The 20,699-nt window shown below is 45.4% G+C and overlaps 1 protein-coding gene across 1 annotated transcript in view; it reads left to right on the forward strand.

Annotated features, from left to right (window-relative positions):
- Positions 1-9,687, forward strand: part of FBXO36 (F-box protein 36) — an 88,272-nt gene extending 78,585 nt beyond the window's left edge. Inside the window, exon 5 of the mRNA XM_042995570.1 lies at positions 9,150-9,687. Within this exon, the coding sequence (XP_042851504.1) occupies positions 9,150-9,338 (189 nt within the window). The 3' untranslated portion in view covers positions 9,339-9,687. The remainder of the gene's footprint in view (positions 1-9,149) is intronic.
- The last annotated feature ends 11,012 nt before the right edge of the window (positions 9,688-20,699 follow it).

The raw sequence follows: 20,699 nt of genomic DNA on the forward strand, positions 1-20,699 counted from the left end.
CGTAGTTGTCTCCCATAATCTTCATTATAGGAGACACACTCAGATATCCTGGAATGTGTCGTGTTGGTAATGGGGTAGTCATCCTCGTGTGAGAATTCAAATCTTTTAAAGGAGGATCAGAGGATCCGTTTTGTTTTGTTATTATTAAGACATTTTCTGAGAGTTTCCCTTTGTCGTTTGTGTTTAGAATATGTTGTGATCTGAGTTGGGAAATCAGACCTGGAGGGACTGTTGAAGATAGGATGACAAATGACGAATATCAAAATGTTTGGGGGGCTGTCACTATCATGTGTGAATGTGTAACTGTTTTTGCTTCGATGTTTATGCAAGAAGAATCTTACGTGATTATGGCTCCTTATACTATTCATTTCTATTTGTAATTCACTCTTTTCCCTTATTGGAGTACTTTTAGAGTAGGATGAGAGTATAGGGAAGTATAAAAGTAAAAAATCCCGGCTGCTTTCTGCTCATAACCAAGTGTGATGGTGTCCTGACGTAGAGGTAATGCTGACCTGTTTCCCACTTCCCAGAAGGAAGTTAGGACGCACGAACGCAAACAGGACAGAGCCAAGGCCAGGCCCGGAGTGGTGCCAGTGGGATGCTTGGCTGCCTGGGGCTGGGGGCAGAGTGGGCAGTACGTGGCTGGGTATGCACCAGGTGGACTGAAATGGTGGCCGCCGGTAGGCAGACAAATCAGGGGCACTCATAGTTTCCCTCTGGGTGGCTGTGGAATGCTGCTGGGGTGGGTCCCAGGGTGCTCAGCGTGGGTTGTGACTTGTGAGGGGCAGGTAGAGATGGTGGTGGCGACAGGCAGAGCAGGAGTGTGTCCAGGGCAGGGGCAGACACAGAACATACGTTGTGTCTGGGGATGCCTGGCAATCGCTCAGGCCTTCCTCCCAGAGACAAGGGAGGCAGCTGGGCTTCCCCACCCACCATGTTCTCCACAAGGTTTGGGGCTTCAGCCCTTCGATGTCGTGCTACTCACACCGTGTCTAAGCCCACGGGTTAGGGGGTGAAGGCTATTGCTCTCCTGACCTCCTGCTAGCCAGAGCTGGCTGCTCACGGGACCATCTGGGGTGACAGCACTGTGCCCAATGAAAGAATGGGTGGGTCCAGTTCTCTTCAGTTTGGTTTCAATGATCTGGAGGGAGAGAACATTCTAGAACTTGTTCCGAAAGGATGGTCAGTTTGGCCTTGTTAGTTTCATTCCAGCATTAGCACAGAGGATATTGTAAGGACTTAATTGGGAATCTGTCTTCTGTAGTATTCTCTTAGTATTCCTCATGCCTGGCAAATAGAGGTTCTGAAGAAACGTCTGCATAGACGGAGAGAGGATAGATAGATGCTTTGGTTCTTCAGATCCTTAAGTTTATCTAAGTGACTAATTGGAAGAAAAAGAACATTTTTCTCTGGTCTTAATTTCTGTGAACAGGAATTAATTAATCATATTATTCATTGTCCATAAATAGGTAGTTCCTTCTCTGGTCTTAATTTCTATGAACAGGAATTAATTAATCACATTATTCATTGTCCATAAATAGGTGGTTCCTTGATGTCTCTGGATTCGTATTTGACTTCTCATTCTTCCATTCTGTGAACTGATGGTCTTTCTTGGTTTTCCCCAGACTCCCAACCATGGCAGCTGAACTGTCTACCCAGTGGTAGCTAAATGCTTACGGGGCCTCTTCCTAGTGTCTTTTTTTTTTTTTTTTTAATTTTTAATGTTTATTTATTTTTTGAGAGAGAGAGAGTAAGCTCCAGTGGGGGAGGGGGAGAGAGAGAGAGGGAGAGAATCCCAAGCAGTCTCTGCAACGTGAGTGCAGAGCCCAATGCAGGGCTCTAACTCATGAACTGTGAGATCATGGCCTGAGCCAAAATCAAGAGTCAGATGCTTAACCAACCAAGCCACCCAGACATCCCTCTTAGTGTCTTCTGAGAAATGGGTGAGGTAGCAGGCCGTTCTGTCTCCCTTTCCTGCTCGTTAATTATATATATCTCATGTGCTTTACATATGTTATTCCTTTTAAAAAAAAAACATTTTTTTAATGTTTATTTATTTTTGAGAGAGAGAGAGAGAGACAGAGTGAGAGTAGGGGACAGACAAAGAGAGAGGGAGACACAGAATCTGAAGCAGGCTCCAGGCTCTGAGCTTTCAGCACAGAGACCGATGAGAGGCTCGAACTCATGAGCTATGAGATCATGACCTGAGCCGAAGTCAGACTCTTAACTGACTCAGCCACCCAGGCGCCCCACAAATGTTAGTCCTAATCTGCACTAAAAGTTTAGTATCATTTCCATAGAATCATAACTGTCATTTACTGAGTGCCTGCTATGTGCTAAGCACCGAATACGTAATTCGATGTATTCCTTAAGCAGCCCTGTGAGGTGGATGGCAGAGACTATCTTGTCCTGACTTTATAGAGAAGGGAACAGAGGTTCAGATAAAGTCCACAGCTGGGGAGCAGTGGAGCCGGGTACTGTACCTGGGAAATCTTACCCCAAAGCTGTTGTGCTAAAATCACTTCATTCTGCTTCTTAGATGACCAAGCACAAGGCTGGATGTGGAGACAGGCTCAGAGCAATTAAGTATTACGTCCAGGTTTGGTTAATTATTAAGTGGCAGGGCCAGAATTCAAATCAACTACGTTCACTAGTCGTCCGCTTCAGTACCTGAAAAGCATAAAGAAAAAGAGTCTGCCTTTTATAAAATTGGAGATAAGTATGGGAATGTGTTTCTTCCCTCCGTAGATAGGAACTACAGCGGGTAGGTACAACAATGACAGACCATCGTTTTGAAAGAGTTTTCTTCCTCCGGCCACATGGAAGCATCCATTGGCAGCAACGTGTAAATGGGGTTCCTCCCCATCTTAAGATACACGTCCGAGTTTTTGGTCCGGTCTATTTCAAAGTCTTCGTTATCCTTTCTGCCGTGTTACCTATACGACTGTGAACACTTGGTTTTCTTTTCCATGTAGCTTTATATATTTGTCTATGAGTCATTCCCAATGACCACGTTCACCATCACGGAATTTAAACTAACGGAAGGGAAGATGTCAGAAGGTGGCTTGAGCCCCGTACCAGTTTATTATTTAACTGATGGGATTACGTGAAGTGATTCTGTTTTGGGTGAGTTTCTCTGTGAGAAGGGACCCATCATTATCTTGTGAAGGACTCAAAGCTCATAGCCATCCTTAAACTCCAATTAGATAGCATAGGCCAAATATAGTAAAAATCTCAAGAGCTTTGTGCAATAGTGATGTTAGCATAAGACTAAGTTCTAGATTGTGACTTGGGATAACACACAACCCCCAAACCCCAGTGGCTTAGCACAATAACAGCTGGTTTTTTTTTTTTTTCATCCACAATTCTTACCCACTGTGGGTCTATGGTCTTTATGCTCTGCACAAAGTCCCTCAGGCACTCAGGCTTAGAGAGAACCCGACCATCTCCTACTGCGCCATCTGAAATGCGAGGTCTCCTCAGACAATATGGAAGAGAAGAGGTTCGTGCACTATGTTGTTAACGCTTTTTTGAAAAGATTTTATTTCTAAGTAATCTCTACACCCCACCCGGGCTCAAACTCACAATCCTGAGATCAAGAGTTGCACGCTCCACCGACTGAGCCAGGCAGGCGCCCCTCACGTGCTACGTTCTGAAATTTTGCAGCCCCCTGACTGCCAGGAACAGGGAAGTGTGGGAGAACAGGTGCAATACTCGCATAGCCCCCCTAGCTGTGCGGCGAACCAGCTATCCAGGGTAGACGAGGGCGCACCTCCAGATTCGTCTATCCCAAGGCAGGATCGTGAGAGTGTGGTGTCTTGAACACAGTTCCCTGCTTTAACGTCGTCAATACGAGACGCAAGAGGCCTTCCAACTTTCGCTTATTATCTTTTCTGTGTTTCTCGGGACCCTATTCCGTGAGCATGGGTCTGGCATCAAGAACCGACTCAGAACCAAAGACTACATTCTACTTATAAGATATATAAAATACCCTTTGTCTAAGAAACTGAGTGTCTTAGTCTCTTTTACCCTCCAAGATGTCTATTTTACAGCCTCTTCTCTCTCCCCAAGTCTCCCTCATCCTCGCTCTTGGCTGATTTTGTGGCTTCTTATTTCACGGAGAAGTTAGAAGCCGTCACCAGGGATCCGTTGTTCCCTCCCCAGCTCTACCCTCTGCTCCGTGAGCTTCCTGTTACTGGTGAGAAGTTCTCCCTCTTATTACCTACACTCACACTTCCACTTGTGCATCTCAACTCCTCTGTTCAACTACTTTGCTCGCGCGGCTGTCCTTTTTTATCCTCTGTCACTAGTCTTATCCTCTCTACTGGATCATTCCCATCAGCACAGAAATTAGAAAGAGAAAATGCCTTGACCTGATTCCCTGTTCTGCCGTCCAAGCAAAATTCCCTCAAAAGAGTGTCTGTACTTGCTATAGCCGCTTCCTCTCCTCTCCTTTCTTGAACTCGCTAGCCAGGCGTTCATCCCCACTGTGCCATTGAAACGGCTCGTGTCGAGGTTGCCGTTGTCCCTGATCTTGCAAAAACACCAGCCAGTCTCAAGTTCCGACCTTTTCAACAGCATCTGACCCCCTGGATTGCTATCCGGGTTTTCTTCCTTATTCTCAGTCTCCCTTGCTGAAAAATTTTCTATTTTTTGACTGCTTAATGTTGGAATGTCCTAGACATTGGGCATTTTCTCTATGGTCACACCTACATGATAGCATCTGATCCCAGGGCTTTAAATAGTATTTACCTATTGATAATTTTCTTTATTTTTAAATGTTTTTATTTATTTTGAGGGAGACAGAGAGAGAGAGAGAGAGAGAGAGAGAGACAGAGAACATGCATACAAGCATGGGCAGGAGAGGGGCAGAGAGAGAGGGAGAGAGAGAATCCCACGCAGGCTCCGTGCTCTGAGTGCAGAGCCCATCACAGAGCTTGAACCCACAAACCCTGAGATCATGACCTGAGCTGAAATAAGAACGAGATGCTTAACCAACGGAGCCACCCAGGCGCCCCTACATATTGATAATTTTCAAATATATGTTTCCAGTCCAGGTTGCCCCCTTGAACTCCTTACTTTTATGTCTAATTGCATGCTCCACACTTACACCTAGATGTAGTATAGACATCTCAGATCTGACACGTCAAAACCAGACTTCTTGATGTCCCTCCACACACACCTGTTTACCAATTCTGCCTCTCCCACAGTGTTATTTTCTCGGTCATTGGCAACACTGTTCACCCAGCTGCTTAAGCCAAAGAGCTCATCATTAGTTCTTCTCTTTCCTCTACTCATCGAATTCGTTCGCAAGTCTCACAAGCTCTACCTTCAAAATGTACCTACAATCCGGCCATTTCTCACCTCCTCCTTTGTCACCACCCCATTACATGCCATCGTCATGTCTTCCTAGATTTTCCAATAAGAACACAATAGATTTATTTGCGTTCCCCTGGTGGGGAGGGCAGGATACCTTCTTCATTTTGTATCAGGATTATGTTAGTTCTCCAGCCGTGGAATTTACTTATATCACAGAGCTATTTTTAAAAAATATTTAATAGTATTTATGTATTTATTTATTTAATTTTTGAGAGAACGAGAGACAGACTATTAGCGGGAGAGGGGCAGAGAGAGAGAGAGAGAGAGAGAGAGGGAGACACAGGATCTGAAGCAGGCTCCAGGCTCTGGGCTGTCCACACAGAGCCCGACGTGGGGCCTGAACCCACGAACCGTGAGATCATGAGCTGAGCCGAAGTTGGATGCTCAACTGGCTGAGCCACCCGGGTGCCCCCATCACAGAGCTGTTGATCGTATCACTTTCCTATGTGCTGGTCAACACTATTGACATCGTGCTGATGAGCAGGAAGCAGCAGATACCTCAGATGCCTTCGTAAGGTGCGTGTACGTCAAGGACTTGGAGATGAACTGTGCAAAAACTGAGGGGCCTGCCATCTCTAGACATGACCTGAGATCCCGTGCCTTGGATCTACTTCCTGCTGTAAGCTCTTTGTGGACCATAAGCTCTACCACAGCTCTTTGTGGATCGTTTTTTCGGTTTCAAGGTACACGCGCAATTTGAGTTTGCTTCTCCGTGAAGACCGAAAGCTGCCAGCGGCGAGGGGAGCCCAGCTCGTGGTCCTGACTGTGGTGCAAGCAGCAGTGCTTCTGGCTTCTCATGGTCCAGAAGATTCAGTGATGCTCAGAGGGTCTTCAGCCTACCTGGCGGTGGCCGGTCCAGATCCTTGCTGAGACCTGTGTTGTGCCTCCATAGGAAAATTATAGCTTATATCCCAGGGTTTTAGAGTACAGACAAGCATTCGTTTGGAGAAAACTGTTCTGCTTTCGAAAAACAGCTCTTGGGTTCCTATGGGGTTGAGGCTACTGTTTTGGCTAGATGGTCAAAGTCTTGAAAAAAACAAGATTTGGAGATTTGTGATGATTCCTAGGGAAGAGGTATTTGGACGGATTTCTCAGAATCAGCCAAAAGATACAGATATTTGTGTCCCATGTGACTTCTCATCAAAAGGCACTTGATGCAGAGGAAGTTTTCAGTTATTAGATGGGGAAGATGCTCTGCCCTGTGGCTGTCCTGTGTCAGCTTGTTTCCCTGGCCACCCTAATATTTGCTGGGTTCGTAACCAAAATGCCCAGTGGCAAGGATGGGGCCTGTGTGTGGACTCAGAAGGAGCCTCCTCTTATCAAGAGGAATCTGGCTACTGTCACAGGAGAGACTGACACTGAGCCCTCAACAGTGCTGCACTCTAGGGCGTCCAGCCAGGAACTCAGTGGCCGGTGAGTAACACCGGATTCTTCATCATGGAGGAGGCAGCCATTTATCCTCCCTGGATCCTGGTCCTATTCTAGATAGGGATCTGCTTTCCTTGCGTGCTGTGGTTCTTCAGCAGCTTCGTGCGTAAACTGACTGAATGCCTTGCTTACCATCGTTGTATCCCTCACGAGATTGCTTCAGACTATTTTGCTGTAATAAATAACTTATTAAAGAAATCGACATAAATACATATATAAGTAAGGCAATGAACACAAAATTCCTTGCTCTTGGCATATGCTCCGTCAACGATAGATCCTTCAGGGGTCCACAGGCTTCTCGCCTTTCTGTCTCCTTCGGGGAGGAGTCTTTGTGGGTGTGCCTACAGATGGGGTACGTCTCAGAGGGTCTTGAGCAGGAAACAGGAGCCCAGGCCAGCGTGCCCTGGCACCACTGGCTTAAAGGAACTCCAGGCACCTTACTGACTGTCCACCACGCCTAGCCCTTTCCACTTCCGGATTTTCACAGATGACGACCACTGAATGGAACTGATGAAAAGGGAAATCGGGTTGCCGGTTAGCTTCCCGGAGCACAGAACCGGCACAGGAAGGATGGAGTCAGGGAGTGTCTGTCACCAAGGCCCACGTGGAACCCCTCTTAGGGCACGATTTGTACAGCCAGAGTGCCTACTGTGTAACACCAGATATCCAAGCACCTTTAAATGTTCCTATCGTGTAGACCAAAAAGCCATGGCGAATGCCAAGGTGGGTGATACTAAATAAATATAATAGAAGCTTTACCTTCGGGAAGGATTTGGGGCATGTTATGGAAGGGGTCAGGATATCTGCATGTTAACAGTGTTTAGTAGGAGGACACTGTTGAGGGTAAAAGTGCCATAAATAATGGTGCCAACCGAAAATGTCACACTAGGTAAATGTCATCATTTACCTTTGTCACAGTAAAAGCAAAATGCTGATATTTTCTGGATGATTTCTATGTTTCATGTTATAAGAACGACTACTCGGGGCGCCCGGGTGGCTCAGTCGGTTGAGCGTCAGACTTCGGCTCAGGTTTGTGGGTTCGAGCCCCTTGTAGGGCTCTGTGCTCACAGTGCAGAGCCTGGAGCCTGTTTGTAATTCTGTCTCTCTCTCTCTCTCTCTCTCTCTCTCTCTCTTTCTCTCTGCCTCTCCCCCATTTTCCCTCTGTCTCTCTCTGTCTCTCAAAAATAAATAAACGTTAAGAAAATAAAAAAAAAAAAATGTCGTACTAGAAAGTCCTGGCTAAATGGAAGCTGAATTGTGGCTGCACTGAACTTGGAGGGAGGACAAAATGGCCTCATGCAGATCTTGGGCCAGAGGGGTCTTATCTGTCCTTTAGCCTCATGGCTTCCAGTTAAAACCCCAGGCTGCAGAGGAACATCTCAGAGAAGTTTCTCCCCAGAGAATGGCTCACTTTGCCATGTGCTGGATGGGCCCAGTGAGTACACAGAATTGTGTGATTCTGGTACACGGTGTGATGTCACAGTGTGCAAAGGACTCAGAGCAAAACTTGTGGATGGGACCCTGGCATCAGGACTGGGGGCAGGTTGGCTGTCTGAGGGCTGCTTGTTCATTATGAGGCCATCTGTTACCAAGCAGCCTGCAGTAAACTAAGCCGTCAGCTGTAGGAGCCCAGTGAAGAGATGGCTTAAGTGAGGGTTTAAGATGGAGGCAAGTTGGGGCGCTGGGTGGCGCAGTCAGTTAAGCGTCCGACTTCAGCTCAGGTCACCATCTCACAGCTCCTGAGTTTCAGCCCCGCATTCTGTGCTGACAGCCTAGAGCCTGGAGTCTGCTTCCGATTCTGTGTCTCCCTCTCTCTCTGCCTCTCCCCTGCTCATGCTCTCTCTCTCTCTCTCTCTAAAAAAAATAAATAAACACTAAAAAACGTTTTTTAAATGGAGGCAAGCTTAGCAGGAGTTAGCAACGCTCCCACTCTCGAAGCTGCTGTAGCGCTTGGTGGAAGGTTGGTGGGCCATACCATTATCAGCCTGTATTGCATGGTTAATTGGAAACTGACACTATAACGTGGTGTTTATAAATTAACTATATAACGTGGTGTATGCACTATTTCCCGCTGTCGTGTATGTTTCGTCCTAAATGAGAGCAGGGCTTGGTTTGCTCCCCGAATCAAACGCCGCCTTGTCCTTTTAAGCATTTGGGCACTTGCCTTTCCTCCAAGAGGAAAGAAAGGAGGCAAGAACTGTGTCTGGTACGTCTTCATGCTCAGGTAATGTTTCCTGCAGTGTCTTCACTGGCAGCGAGAATCGGGTAGTGATTTTGTGAGGGAATGACTTTTCCCTACCCGGGGACCGACGTAACCCACCTCTGCCTTTTTCCACCTACAGCTGTGCATGTCGGACGAGCTGTGGGAGAAGATAGTTCACTCTTGCTGTGACACCATCACACCTGACATGAGGGCCCTGGCCAAGGATATGGGCTGGAGGCAGATGTTCTTCACCAACAAGCTGCAGCTCCAGCGGCAGATCCGCAAGAGGAAACAGAAACAAGGGAGCCATAGAACCAGTCACCTTTAGGGACATATCTTCCCACCTGCAGGAGGGCCGAGAGACGGCTGTCTTTTTCTCCTGCGTCCCAATCTCTTCTGTTTCCTTCGACTGAGCACTAAGATTTCCTTCGATTTGAACTGGCTGGTTCAAGGACCCACCCGAGAAGCATACCCAGCCGGTGTTGGCCCACGGGTGCACCAAAACCCGACTCGGCAGTGCCTTACCTAAACCGCAGTCTCCTGCAGTGAGGGTCAAGTCCGTGGCCCCTGCAAAGGGCTGCATGACAGGAAGCCCTTGACACCCGTAAGAAAAGAGGCTTCTGCTATACAGGAAACAAACAATAAATGATTATTAGCAGGTTTTTTTTTTTCTACTACATATCTGTAGCTTTTTTCTGGCATTTGAAAGGCGTCCTGAGCTTTTGCATTTTTCCCCAATGGAGGTGGCTTTGTGTCCTCCCCCCCCCGCCCCCCTCCTCCCCCAGGGAACGGGGAGCGGCAGGGGCCACGGGAGGCAGTTGGCAGTCTGGTGAGCGTAGCTGCCTTCCCAGCTCTCTTCCCCTACATTTGAATTCAGGGCCCCATCCTGTGGGCCCCGGGATGCCAGGCTCCATCCCTGCATGGGGACAACCCCAGATCTGGCCCTGCGGCGAGCCCAGCATTCTGCCTGCGGACCCCTCTCCAGAGCCCACCTTCCCAGGACTTCACGTGGTCAAATAGAGCTACCAGCTTTTCTCAGAGGGATGCTGTTTCCCCAAAGGAATGTGATGGGTAATTTACAGCCCCCTGAGCTGTCCCGAGGATGAAGTACCCCCAGATAATGACACTCTTAGCGCAAGTAATCTAATGACTCCTTTTAGGTGACAGAAAAAAGTAGCTGTCAACCTCCCATCACCTTCTTCACCGTTACCATTTCTTCTTCCCTACGACCTCCACCCTAGTGCCTTGAAGAGATCATCTATGCTGCACCTGTTCCCCGTGCAGGGGAATTTCCTGTGATGCCCCGAGACCTCCCACACGGGCTGTTCTCCACGCCTGCGTCCTTCCGAACGGCTCATGGCTGTGGCTTGGTGACACCTTCTTTCTCTCTCTCTCTCTTTTTTTTTTTTTTTTACCAAAACCTGTGCTAATATCAAACCAGATTTTAACTCCCATCCCTTAAAACTCACACCCATGAAACTCAGAGATTTTCCAGCAACATCTGTGAGATCAAGCGCAGTCTGCTTCCTGTCAAAGTTGTGCCTGGATTGAGTCCAGGCAAAGAGCAAAGATTTAATGGGTGAGAGACCCAGGCCTCATTTCCCACCCGGGAGAGATCTGTCAGGGTGACGCAGGTGACTGGCCGGCAGGCGGAGGGCACGCACTTCGTCACGGCCCCTGCAGCCTTGTTTCTCCCCGAGGTCCCTGAGGTCGCTCAGGGCCAGCTGTTTAGTGCCAGAACATAGATTAATACCACGTGTGCGCAACGACTGTGCGTGTGCACAATTTGGTATGCAACATACCTACATAAATATAAAATTACAACTCATTCGTCGCCGATGCAAATATGTCAATAGCTTAAGCATTGCATATCTAGTGTTTAATCAACTGACAGACCCTGAAAGCTTATGGGCGGGCACAACATTCTAGATTCAATATGAATTTGTGTTTGGAAGAACACAAATGTGGCCATTTGAAAACTCTTATTACCTACGTAAAATATAATGTAAAAATGGGCGCTGAAAGTAAATAGCAATGAAAAGGGAGTTATTCATACGTTGACTGTTGTTAGATAGGACTTTAAATAACATAGGTTACTAGATTATTCTGGGGATTATTTGCCCTAATGATTTGGGTGCCTTATTACCTGATTATAATTTTTTTTTTTTTGTCAACCTATAGACAGTATCACCAACCTACTATCCTGCAGGGGACCAGTTGACACATTTTGCCCCTCTTCGCCAGCCTCATTCTCCATGTTTGATCCCATGTGACGATCCCACTGGATGGGAACAGGCAGGTCTGGTGTTGATCTCTGCCTCACTCGACAGCTTTCACATAGACAAATTAATCTGCTTTGCTTATGACACACAATCTCACAGTGAAATGCTGCAGCATCGTATAATCTTTCCCTTTCTCATATTTTCAGTCAAAAGTGTTCCTACTCTGTTATCATTTACCGTTGTCACAGTAAAAGCAAAATGCTGATATTTTCTGGATGATTTATATGTTTCATGTTATAAGAACGACTACTTGGGGTGCCTGGGTGGCTCAGTCAGTTAAGCATCCAACTTCGGCTCAGGTCATGATCTCACGGTTTGTGAGTTCGAGCCCAGCATCGGGCTCTGTGCTGATAGCTCAGAGCCTGGGGCCTGTTTCAGATTCTGTGTCTCCCTCTCTCTCTCCGACCCTCCCCTGCTCATGCTCCGTCTCTATCAAAAATAAATAAACATTAAAAAAAAAAAAAAAGAATGACCACTTAACAACAGCAAATGTGAAAACTTATAAACAACAAAAAATATATTTTACTTAATGACAGATTCTCTTACTGCTTTTTTCCTGAACGAGTTAGCTCGGTACTTGCATTCAACCTCACTTATGTGGAATCCAAATGATCAATTTTGGATTATTGATCAAAATAGTGATTCTGAGTAGGCTCAAGATGTAGACAGAGATTATGAATTGAGAGAAGGGTGGGAAGCAGGGGTGGGACAACTTAACCAGTCACCACTCATCATTGTTTTCCCAGCTGCTTCTGTCCAAGATGGTCACCAGCCCTCATTAATTACCCCAAACTGACTCCCACGTTGCCCAAGACTAACATAGAATGACCTTAACTAAAAACAGAAAACCTTTGTGCGACAGTTTTTGCTCTGAGCTCTAAGATGATGGCATTTATCCACAGTTTGTGTTAAGATAATATACTGTGGGAGAACGTCCAAGCTTTTCAGCTCGGAACCGTTGGTGAAATAAGAATGAATGTCTTTGATATTAAAAACGGTACGTAGACAGGCTACCACCACGTGAACGAGAAAACATGCCCCTGCAGTTAAAACATAACATTATGCATGAGGTCATCTTAGAAAGTAAAACTGATATCTTAGCTTTACGTATTTATTGTTTTGAAACGAGATCATCCATACCGCGGGATAGCAGTCATTTGCCCTTCCTTGCAACATGGAACCCTCAGGGCCGGGAGCTACCAAAGACTCTGTGTTCCCTGCTTATCCTGTTTCCAGATCCGTGTTCCTTCCACATAGGTCTCCATTCAGAAAAGTAATTTGCAGTTGTGAAGTTTGTTCCACCCATCCAGGAAGTCTCATAGCCATAGATCCATGAATGGATACATGAATGGTCACAGAATGAGTTAGAATAAGCTTAGAAATAGTAATGGTAATGGTAGTGGCAGCTTTCATTCGTTGAATGCCTACCGTGTGCCAAGAAACAGGTAGTAACCAACTTAATTCTTGCAGCAACCCTTGAAGGTAAGTGATTATTATTTCTGTCTTAGAGATCAGAGATCTACCAACTATGGTGTAGGCCTAATTTGATTAGCGTCTCTTTCTGTAGCATAAAGTTTTATTGGGACATAGTTTAAGCATCATCTATGGCCACTTTCACATTACGGTGGCAGTAATTGCGGGTCACAATACAGACTGTATGGCCTGCAAGGCTGAAATTATTCTCAAAGAGGACAAATTAATGTTCCCAAGGTGTCGTAACTAATAAGTGGTAAAGCTGATATTTAAATCTGTACTTCAAGTCTGTGTGCTTAACCACAAAAACCACATACCACTTCTCTTTGCGGAGCCAACACCTCATTTGACCAATGGAATTTGAAAAGGTGATAGGATTTGCCCAAGGTCATTTGAAATAATTAGAGGGCCTTGAGCATAATATAAGAGACCATTCTAATTTAGTTGTCCAGGGAATATTCCAAGCTTTTGATAGACTAAGTTATTTTTTTTTTATTTTGATTTTAATTCCAGTGTAGTTAAGAGTGTTATATTCGTTTCAGGTGGACAATATAGTGATTCAACAATTCCACATATTATTGTCAAGATAAGTGTACTCTGAATCCCGTTCACCCAGTACACCCGTCCTCCCCACCCACCTCCACTCTGTTAACCATCTGATTGTTCTCTATATAGTTGAGAGTCTGGGGGTGCCCGGGTGGCTCAGTCAGTTGAACGTCTGACTCTTGATTTTGGCATAGGTCATGATCTCACAGCTAATGGGATTGAGCCCCGCATCGGGCTCTGCACTGGCCAAATGGAGCCTGCTTGGGATCCTGTCCCTCCCTCTTCTCTCTGACCCTTTCCCGCTCACGCTCTTTCTCTTTTTCTCAAAATAAATAAATAAACTTAAAAAAAAAAAAAGAGTCTATTTTTGGTTTGTCTCTCTTCTCCTTTGTTTTTTCTTAAATTCCACATACAAGTGAAATCATACGGTGTTTGTCTTTGTCCAACTGGTTTATTTCACTTACACACACACTACATATTCTTTATCCACTTATCTATCAATGGACACTTGGGCTGCTTTCATAATTTGGCTATTTTATTTATTATTTATTTTTTTATTTTTTTAGAAAATGTTTATTTATTTTTGACAGAGAGAGAGACAGAGCATGAGCCAGGGAGAGGCAGAGAGAGAGGGAGACACAGAATCCGAAGCAGGCTCCAGGCTCTGAGCTGTCAGCACAGAGCCCCATGCGGGGCTCGAACTCACAGACCGCAAGCTCATGATCTGAGCTGAAGTCGGATGCTCGACAGACTGAGCCACCCAGGCACCCCTGTAATCTGGCTATTTTAAGTAACGCTGCAATAGCCATGGGGTGCACGTATCCCTTCAAAGTAGTGTTTTTGTATTCTTTGGATACTCAGTGAAATTACTGGATCATAGGGTAGTTCTATTTTTAACTTTTTGAGGAACCTCCATACTGTTTTCCACAGGGGCTGCACCAGTGTGCGTTCCCACCCACAACACATGAGCGTTCTTTTTCTCCACATCTCTGCCAACCCTTGTTGTTTCTTGTGTGTTTGATTTTACCCATTCTGACGGGTGTCAGGTGATCTCTCATTGTGGTCTTGGTTTGCATTTCCTTGGTGATGAGTGGTGTTGAGCATCTTTTCATGTGTCTGTTGGCCATCTGTATTTTTTCTTTGGAGAAATATCTGTTCATGTATTCTGCCCATTGTCCCATTGGATTATTTGGGGGGTTTTGGTGTTGAGTTGTAAAAGTTCTTTATATATTTTGAATAGTAACCCTTTATTGGATATGTCATTGGTAAATATCTTCTCGCACTCAGTAGGTTGTTGTTTAGTTTTGTTGGTTGTTTCCTTTGCTGTGCAGGAGCTTTTTACTTTAATGCAGTCCCAATAATTTATTTTCGCTTCTATTTCCCTTGCCTCAGAGAATATATTTAGAAAAATGTTGCTACATCTGACGTCAGAGAAATTTCTGCCTGTGCTCTCTTCTAGGATTTTTATGGCTTCATGTTTCACATTTAGGTCTTGAATCCATTTTGAGTTTATAGTTGTGTGTGATGTAAGTACGGGGTCCAGTTTCATTGTTGTACATGTAGCTGTCCAGTTTTCCCAACACCGTTTGTAGAAGGGACTGCCTTTTTCCCACTGCATGTTCTTGCCTCCTTCATCAAAGATTAATTGACCATATAATTGTGGGTTTATTTCTGAGCTCTCTACTCTGTTCTATTGATCTATGTGTCTATTTTTGTGCCAGTACCATACTGCTTTGATTACTACTGCTTTGTAATATAACTTGAAGCCTGGAATTGTGATATCTCCAGTTTTGTTTTTTCCTTTGTCAAGATTACTTTGGCTATTTGGGGTCTTCTGTGGCTCTATACAAATTTTAGGGATTATTTGTTCTCGTTCTGTGAAAAATGCTGTTGGTATTTGATAGGGATTGCACCAAATCTGTAGATTGCTTTGGGTAGTATAGACATTTTAACAATATTTGTTCTTCCTTCCAATCCATGAGCATGGAATATCTTTCCATTTGTTTGTGTCGTCTTCAATTTCATCAGTGATTTATAGTTTTCAGAGTACAGATCTCTCACCACTTCGGTTAAGTTTTTTCCTAGGTATTTTATTATTTTTAGTGCAATTGTAAATAGGATTGTTTTCTTAATTTCTCTTTCTGTGGCATCATTATTAGTGTATAGAAATGCAGTGGATTTCTGTACATTGATTTGTATCCTGCAACTTTATTGAATTCATTTATTAGTTCTAGTAGTTTTTTTGGTGGAGCCTTGAGGGTTTTCTATCTATAGTATCATGTCATTTGCAAACAATGAAAGTTTTACTTCTTCCTTACCAATTGGGATACCTTTTATTTCTTTTTGTTGTCTGATTGCTGTGGCTAGGACTTCCAGTACTGTGCTGAATAAAAGTGGTGAGAGTGGGCATATGTATCTTATTGCTGACTTTAGGGGAAAAGCTCTTAGTTTGCCCCCATTGAATGTGATGTTAGCTGTGGTTTTTTTTGTGTAAGGTCTTTATTATGTTGAGGTATGTTCCCTTTAAACACACTTTGTTGAGGGTTTTTTTTGTTAATTTAAAAAAAATTGTTTACATTTACATCCAAATTAGTTAGCATATAGTGCAACAATGACTTCAGGAGTAGATTCCTTAGTGCCCCTCCCCCATTTAGCCCATCCCTCCTCCCACAACCCCTCCAGTAACCCTCAGTTTGTTCTCCATATTTAGGAGTCTCTTCTGTTTAGTCCCCCTCCCTGTTTATATATTATTTTTGTTTCCCTTTCCTTACATTCATCTGTTTTGTCTCTTAAAGTCCTCATAGGAGCGAAGTCATATGATTTTTGTCTTTCTCTGACTAATTTCACATGGCATAATACCCTCCAGTTCCATCCACGTAGTTGCAAATGGCAAGATTTCATTCTTTTTGATCGCCGAGTAATACTCCATTGTATACCACATCTTCTTTATCCATTCATCCACTGATGGACATTTGGGCTCTTTCCATACTTTGGCTATTGTTGATAGTTCTGCTATAAACATGGGGGTGCATGTGTCCCTTCGAAACAGCACACCTGTATCCCTTGGATAAGTGCCTAGTAGTGCAATCGCTGGGTGGTAGGGTAGTTCTATTTTTAGTTTTTTGAGGAACCTCCATATTCCAGAGTGGCTGCACCAGCTTGCATTCCCATGTGGAGGGTTTTTATCATGAATTTCTGTTGTAGTTTGTTAAACGCTTTTTCTGCATCTATTGAAATGATCATATGGTTTATCCTTGTTGATGTGATGTATCACATTGATTGATCTGTGAATGGCAAACCACTCCTGCATCCTGGGAATAAATCCCACCTGATTGTGGTGAATGATTTTTTAAAACATATTGTTGGATTTGGTTTGCCAATATTTTGTTGAAGATTTTTCCATCTATGTTCTTTTTTTGTTTTTAAGTTTTATTTGTTTGTTTTTGAGAGCGAGAGAGAGCAGGGGGCGGGGAGAGAGAGAGAGAGGGAGGGAGAGAATCCCAAGCAGTCTCCATGAAGAGCCTGAGGTGGGGCTCAATCCCACGAACCATGAGATTATGATCTGAGCCAAAATCAAGAGCCGACGCTTAACTGACTGAGCCACCCAAATGCCCCTCCATCTATTTTCTTGGTGAATTAAATTATTGCCCATTTTTTCTATAAATAAGTACCTTAAGTTCATTTAATAATAAGGACGCACAAATAAAATCCTCACACGATCTCCAGGAAAATTAAGGGATTGAGTGAGTGTTCAATATGGCTCACTAGGACCTTCCAGGCTCAGTCTCCTCCTCTTCCTGCTGCTCCCTGCAGTTGGGAACCAGTCCGTCCCAAGGACTCTTATATTTTTCAACTTCACCTGACAGCAGGAGGGGCTCCCCAGGGCCAGTTTGAGACCCTCAACCCAACCCTCCCTGCTTGTCATTATTGGAAGTCAACACCGTTCATCTGTGGCACCTTGAATGCTTTTCCAGTGATGTCTGCCCTCCGTGGGACCCAGTTCTCCTTTCCTAGGTGACAAACGCAGCTGCTTCTCAGCCTTTGTCATGCGACACCAGCATTCTCACCCCTCGCCGCTTGTGGACATTTTGACTTTGGGGGCCTCGGGTCCACAGAAGCCACACTCCAACACGGCCAACGTGGCCGGTTATTCTGAAGCATTCACATCTGAGCTTTCTGGGGTGAGGCCACCTCCCCTTTGAGGGAAGTCTCCTTCCCTCCACTTGTTCCAGGCACTTGTGACTCTTTGCTCTGCTCTAAGCTGGGCCTCCTCAGACCCATCTCTTCCTGTTCATCTAGTAGCCCCTCACTGGCTGTACTTGGCTGCCTGCCCTCTCTGGACTCTGTGATCAGTGACACCCTCAGTGACACCTGACCGCTCTTCCCCTTTCACCCTGGGCTGGCAGACTACTTCCTCTTCCCTGCGGCAGACTGCAGAGCATTGCCGGAGAGCATCCTAAGACGTGCCTCTTTGGCGCACTACAGAGACCGACCCGGCTCATCTGGCCTCCCGCCATTGCTGTCACAGCCCGCTTACTGTCTCATCTACTTCCTGGACTCCTCCCGGTGGGTCCTCAAGCCGTGCCTCCCACTTGGCAGCAACGAAGTTACCAGTGTGAACCGCACAGCTTCTTTTCTCTCCTGCCTTAAATCTCCCCGTCCTTGGTCCCGCCTTTTCTTCTTCCCACCTTCAGAGGCAGGCGTCACCTTATTTCCAGTGCTCACCCCTTCCCGTTGGCAGGGACCCCGGTCCTTCCCCCTCCGTGTTCTCCTGGGCCTTCAGGCTGTCCTCTTCACAGATTCCCGTCTCTTTCCTTCCCTTACATGTACCCATCGTTCCTTGAAAGAAGCTTCACTTCACCCTACTGTCCTTCTTCGCGCCATCCTGTTTCTCTCCTCGGCGGCCACCAAACGTCTTCCACTGTTCGTTTACCAGCCGCCCCCCCTCCACCTGCTCCCACTCTGTCCTCTGCTCTTCCCGCATTGGCCTTGCCCTCCCTCGGCAGCCTTTGGAAGCCACCCCCTTAGCTGCTGCCCTGACTCTCCTTATTAATTCATTTCCAAGCACTATTTGTTAGTTACTCTGCACCAGGCACTGGACTCAGCCCCCGGGGACGCTCGTCTAAATAGAACACAGCCCTACCCACCAGGAAGTTCACGGTCAGTAAACACTCGGCCTTTTTCTCCTTTAACATCCAAGGTTCTTCACTAGCCAGCTTCACTTCCTAACCCACTGCTCCTTTCCTTCCACCTTGGAAGGATTCTTCTATTCCCGCCCCTCATCGTCCTGCACACGTGCCTCTACTTACCTCCAGGTTACTTCTCCAGGCTGTTCCAAGCCTGTGTGGTGTGATGCTGCACGAGAGAGAGCCTGCTGGTGCTCCAGCTCACCAACACCAAACCCAGCTCATCAAGAGGGCTTTCACCAGGTGCTTCGCAGACTTCTGCTTTGTGCCCAGTTGGAGACACTGTGCCAAGGGCTTGGGAACGGCTTGAAGAAGACAAACCAGGGCCCCTGTCCTCATGGTGCTTGCTCGGTGATGGCAGCGGAGGGGGGTACAGAGGGTCGGAGGGTAATAGTTTGAAACCCTTTCCTCGGAGATTCTGATATGCACCCCTGGGTGTGTGTGTGCCGGGGCGGGGGGGGGGGGGGCGGGGCGGTATTCTCTGCTCCATCCTGTCCTTACTGGACACGTGCTTCCATGAGGACACTTGAGACGCACTGTCTGACAGTCAACCTTGTCTCCCACTTTGCAGAGGTTGGGCTTAGCAGTGTGAACTTGACAGCTTCTTTTCTTAGCGTGTCTGTCAAGGTCTTGTACAATGCTCACCTACGTTCTCAGCCTGGTCACAGCCCTAATCCTGATTACTTCAGGTGCCTGTTGAACCTGAACTTCTCCTGGGCTTTCCCGAGTCTGTGGTTTTGCTCACTTGGGTCTCTCCTTGCCCCTGTCACACTGCCAGCCCCTAACTTAATCATACCTGGCCTCCGAGGCCACTTCAACTTCCAGTGACCCTGTCCTTCAGATTCCTCTAACAGCGCAGTTCTCAAAGTGCAGTGCTGGGACCTTCGGGGGGGGGTCCCTCCTACCCTTTTGGCAGTCTGTGAGATCAGATATATTTTCATGATCTTAAGACATGATTTGACTTTTCCACTCATTCTTTCACAAGTGAACAGTGGAATTTTTCAGAGGCTACTTAACCTGTCATGATGTTAGCGCTCTGAGGGCTAGTGGAATGTATGCATGTAGATTTTTGTGTTTTCTAGAATCTTCTTAGGCAGTAGATTTAGGATATAAATAGGTTCAGTTGTCAGAGGCTGCCTCAGTTTGTTCTCAGGACTTCTGTGCTCTTGCTAGCAAATTTTGTGGTACCTCTTGTAATTTAGGTAATCTCATTATTATCGAATAAATCATTTTGATATCCTGAAGTTCTCCTACGTGGAAACACAGCAAGAGGTAGGTATGCTTTGTTGTCTTATTTTACAGTGTAATTTAAAAATATCCTTCCAAATGGTTTATAAGTTTTAAACTTTTGTAAAACTCATGATTTTAGAATTTAATAGCATTTTATTCTAAGATTTTTAAATTTACTTATACTTTTATTATATTCAAGGCTGGATCATTAGCTTTAAAAAAGGGAGATTAGAAAGCTTGCTTTCTTAGCTCACAGCTGCACCATCCAAACCTAAAGATGCTGAAAAAGATGAAATACTGAAATCTGCTTAAAAAGAGTGTAAAAACGAAACAAAATATTTCTCAAGATTTATCTTTTTCCTTGGCTTTATGATGTTAAAATTTTACCTTTTCGGGGCCTCTTAAAGTTGCAGCACCATTTTGAGAATAATAACGTAGAGTTTCAAGAAAAGCGAACTGAATATTTTAAATGTAGATGTGATGAGTTCATTAAAAGCCAAAAATTGATCATTACAGCCTTTCAGACGCGAAACGCAAAAGCCATTGAAGCCCCGCGCGCGGGGAAGTGACTGTGCTGAGCCGTCTGGAGACAGCACAGACGCCCCATGCAGCTGACGCTGCTGGATGCCTTCTGGATGGAGAGTCAGCAAAAGGAATCACAGCAATGCCACTTTCTAATGATACGGTAGCTTGTCAAATTAGAGATTTAGCTGCACACATGAAGGCTGATTTAGTATCTTCTCTGCAGAATCGGACTTTTGTCTTACACGTGGACAAATGAATAGAAGTGGCCGGACTCACCATTTTGCTTGTATTCATCCAGTATCAACACCAACTATTTTCTTTTCTCTTCTTTTCCTTTATTTTATTTTATTTTATTTTAATTTTATTTAAGAGAGAGCCTAAAAGCAAGGGAGAGAGAGAGCCTGAAAGCAAGGGAGAGGGGCAGAGGTATATAGAAAGAATCCCAAG

This window comes from Panthera tigris, chromosome C1 (assembly GCF_018350195.1).
Source record: "Panthera tigris isolate Pti1 chromosome C1, P.tigris_Pti1_mat1.1, whole genome shotgun sequence".
NCBI classification, from domain to species: Eukaryota; Metazoa; Chordata; class Mammalia; order Carnivora; family Felidae; genus Panthera; species Panthera tigris.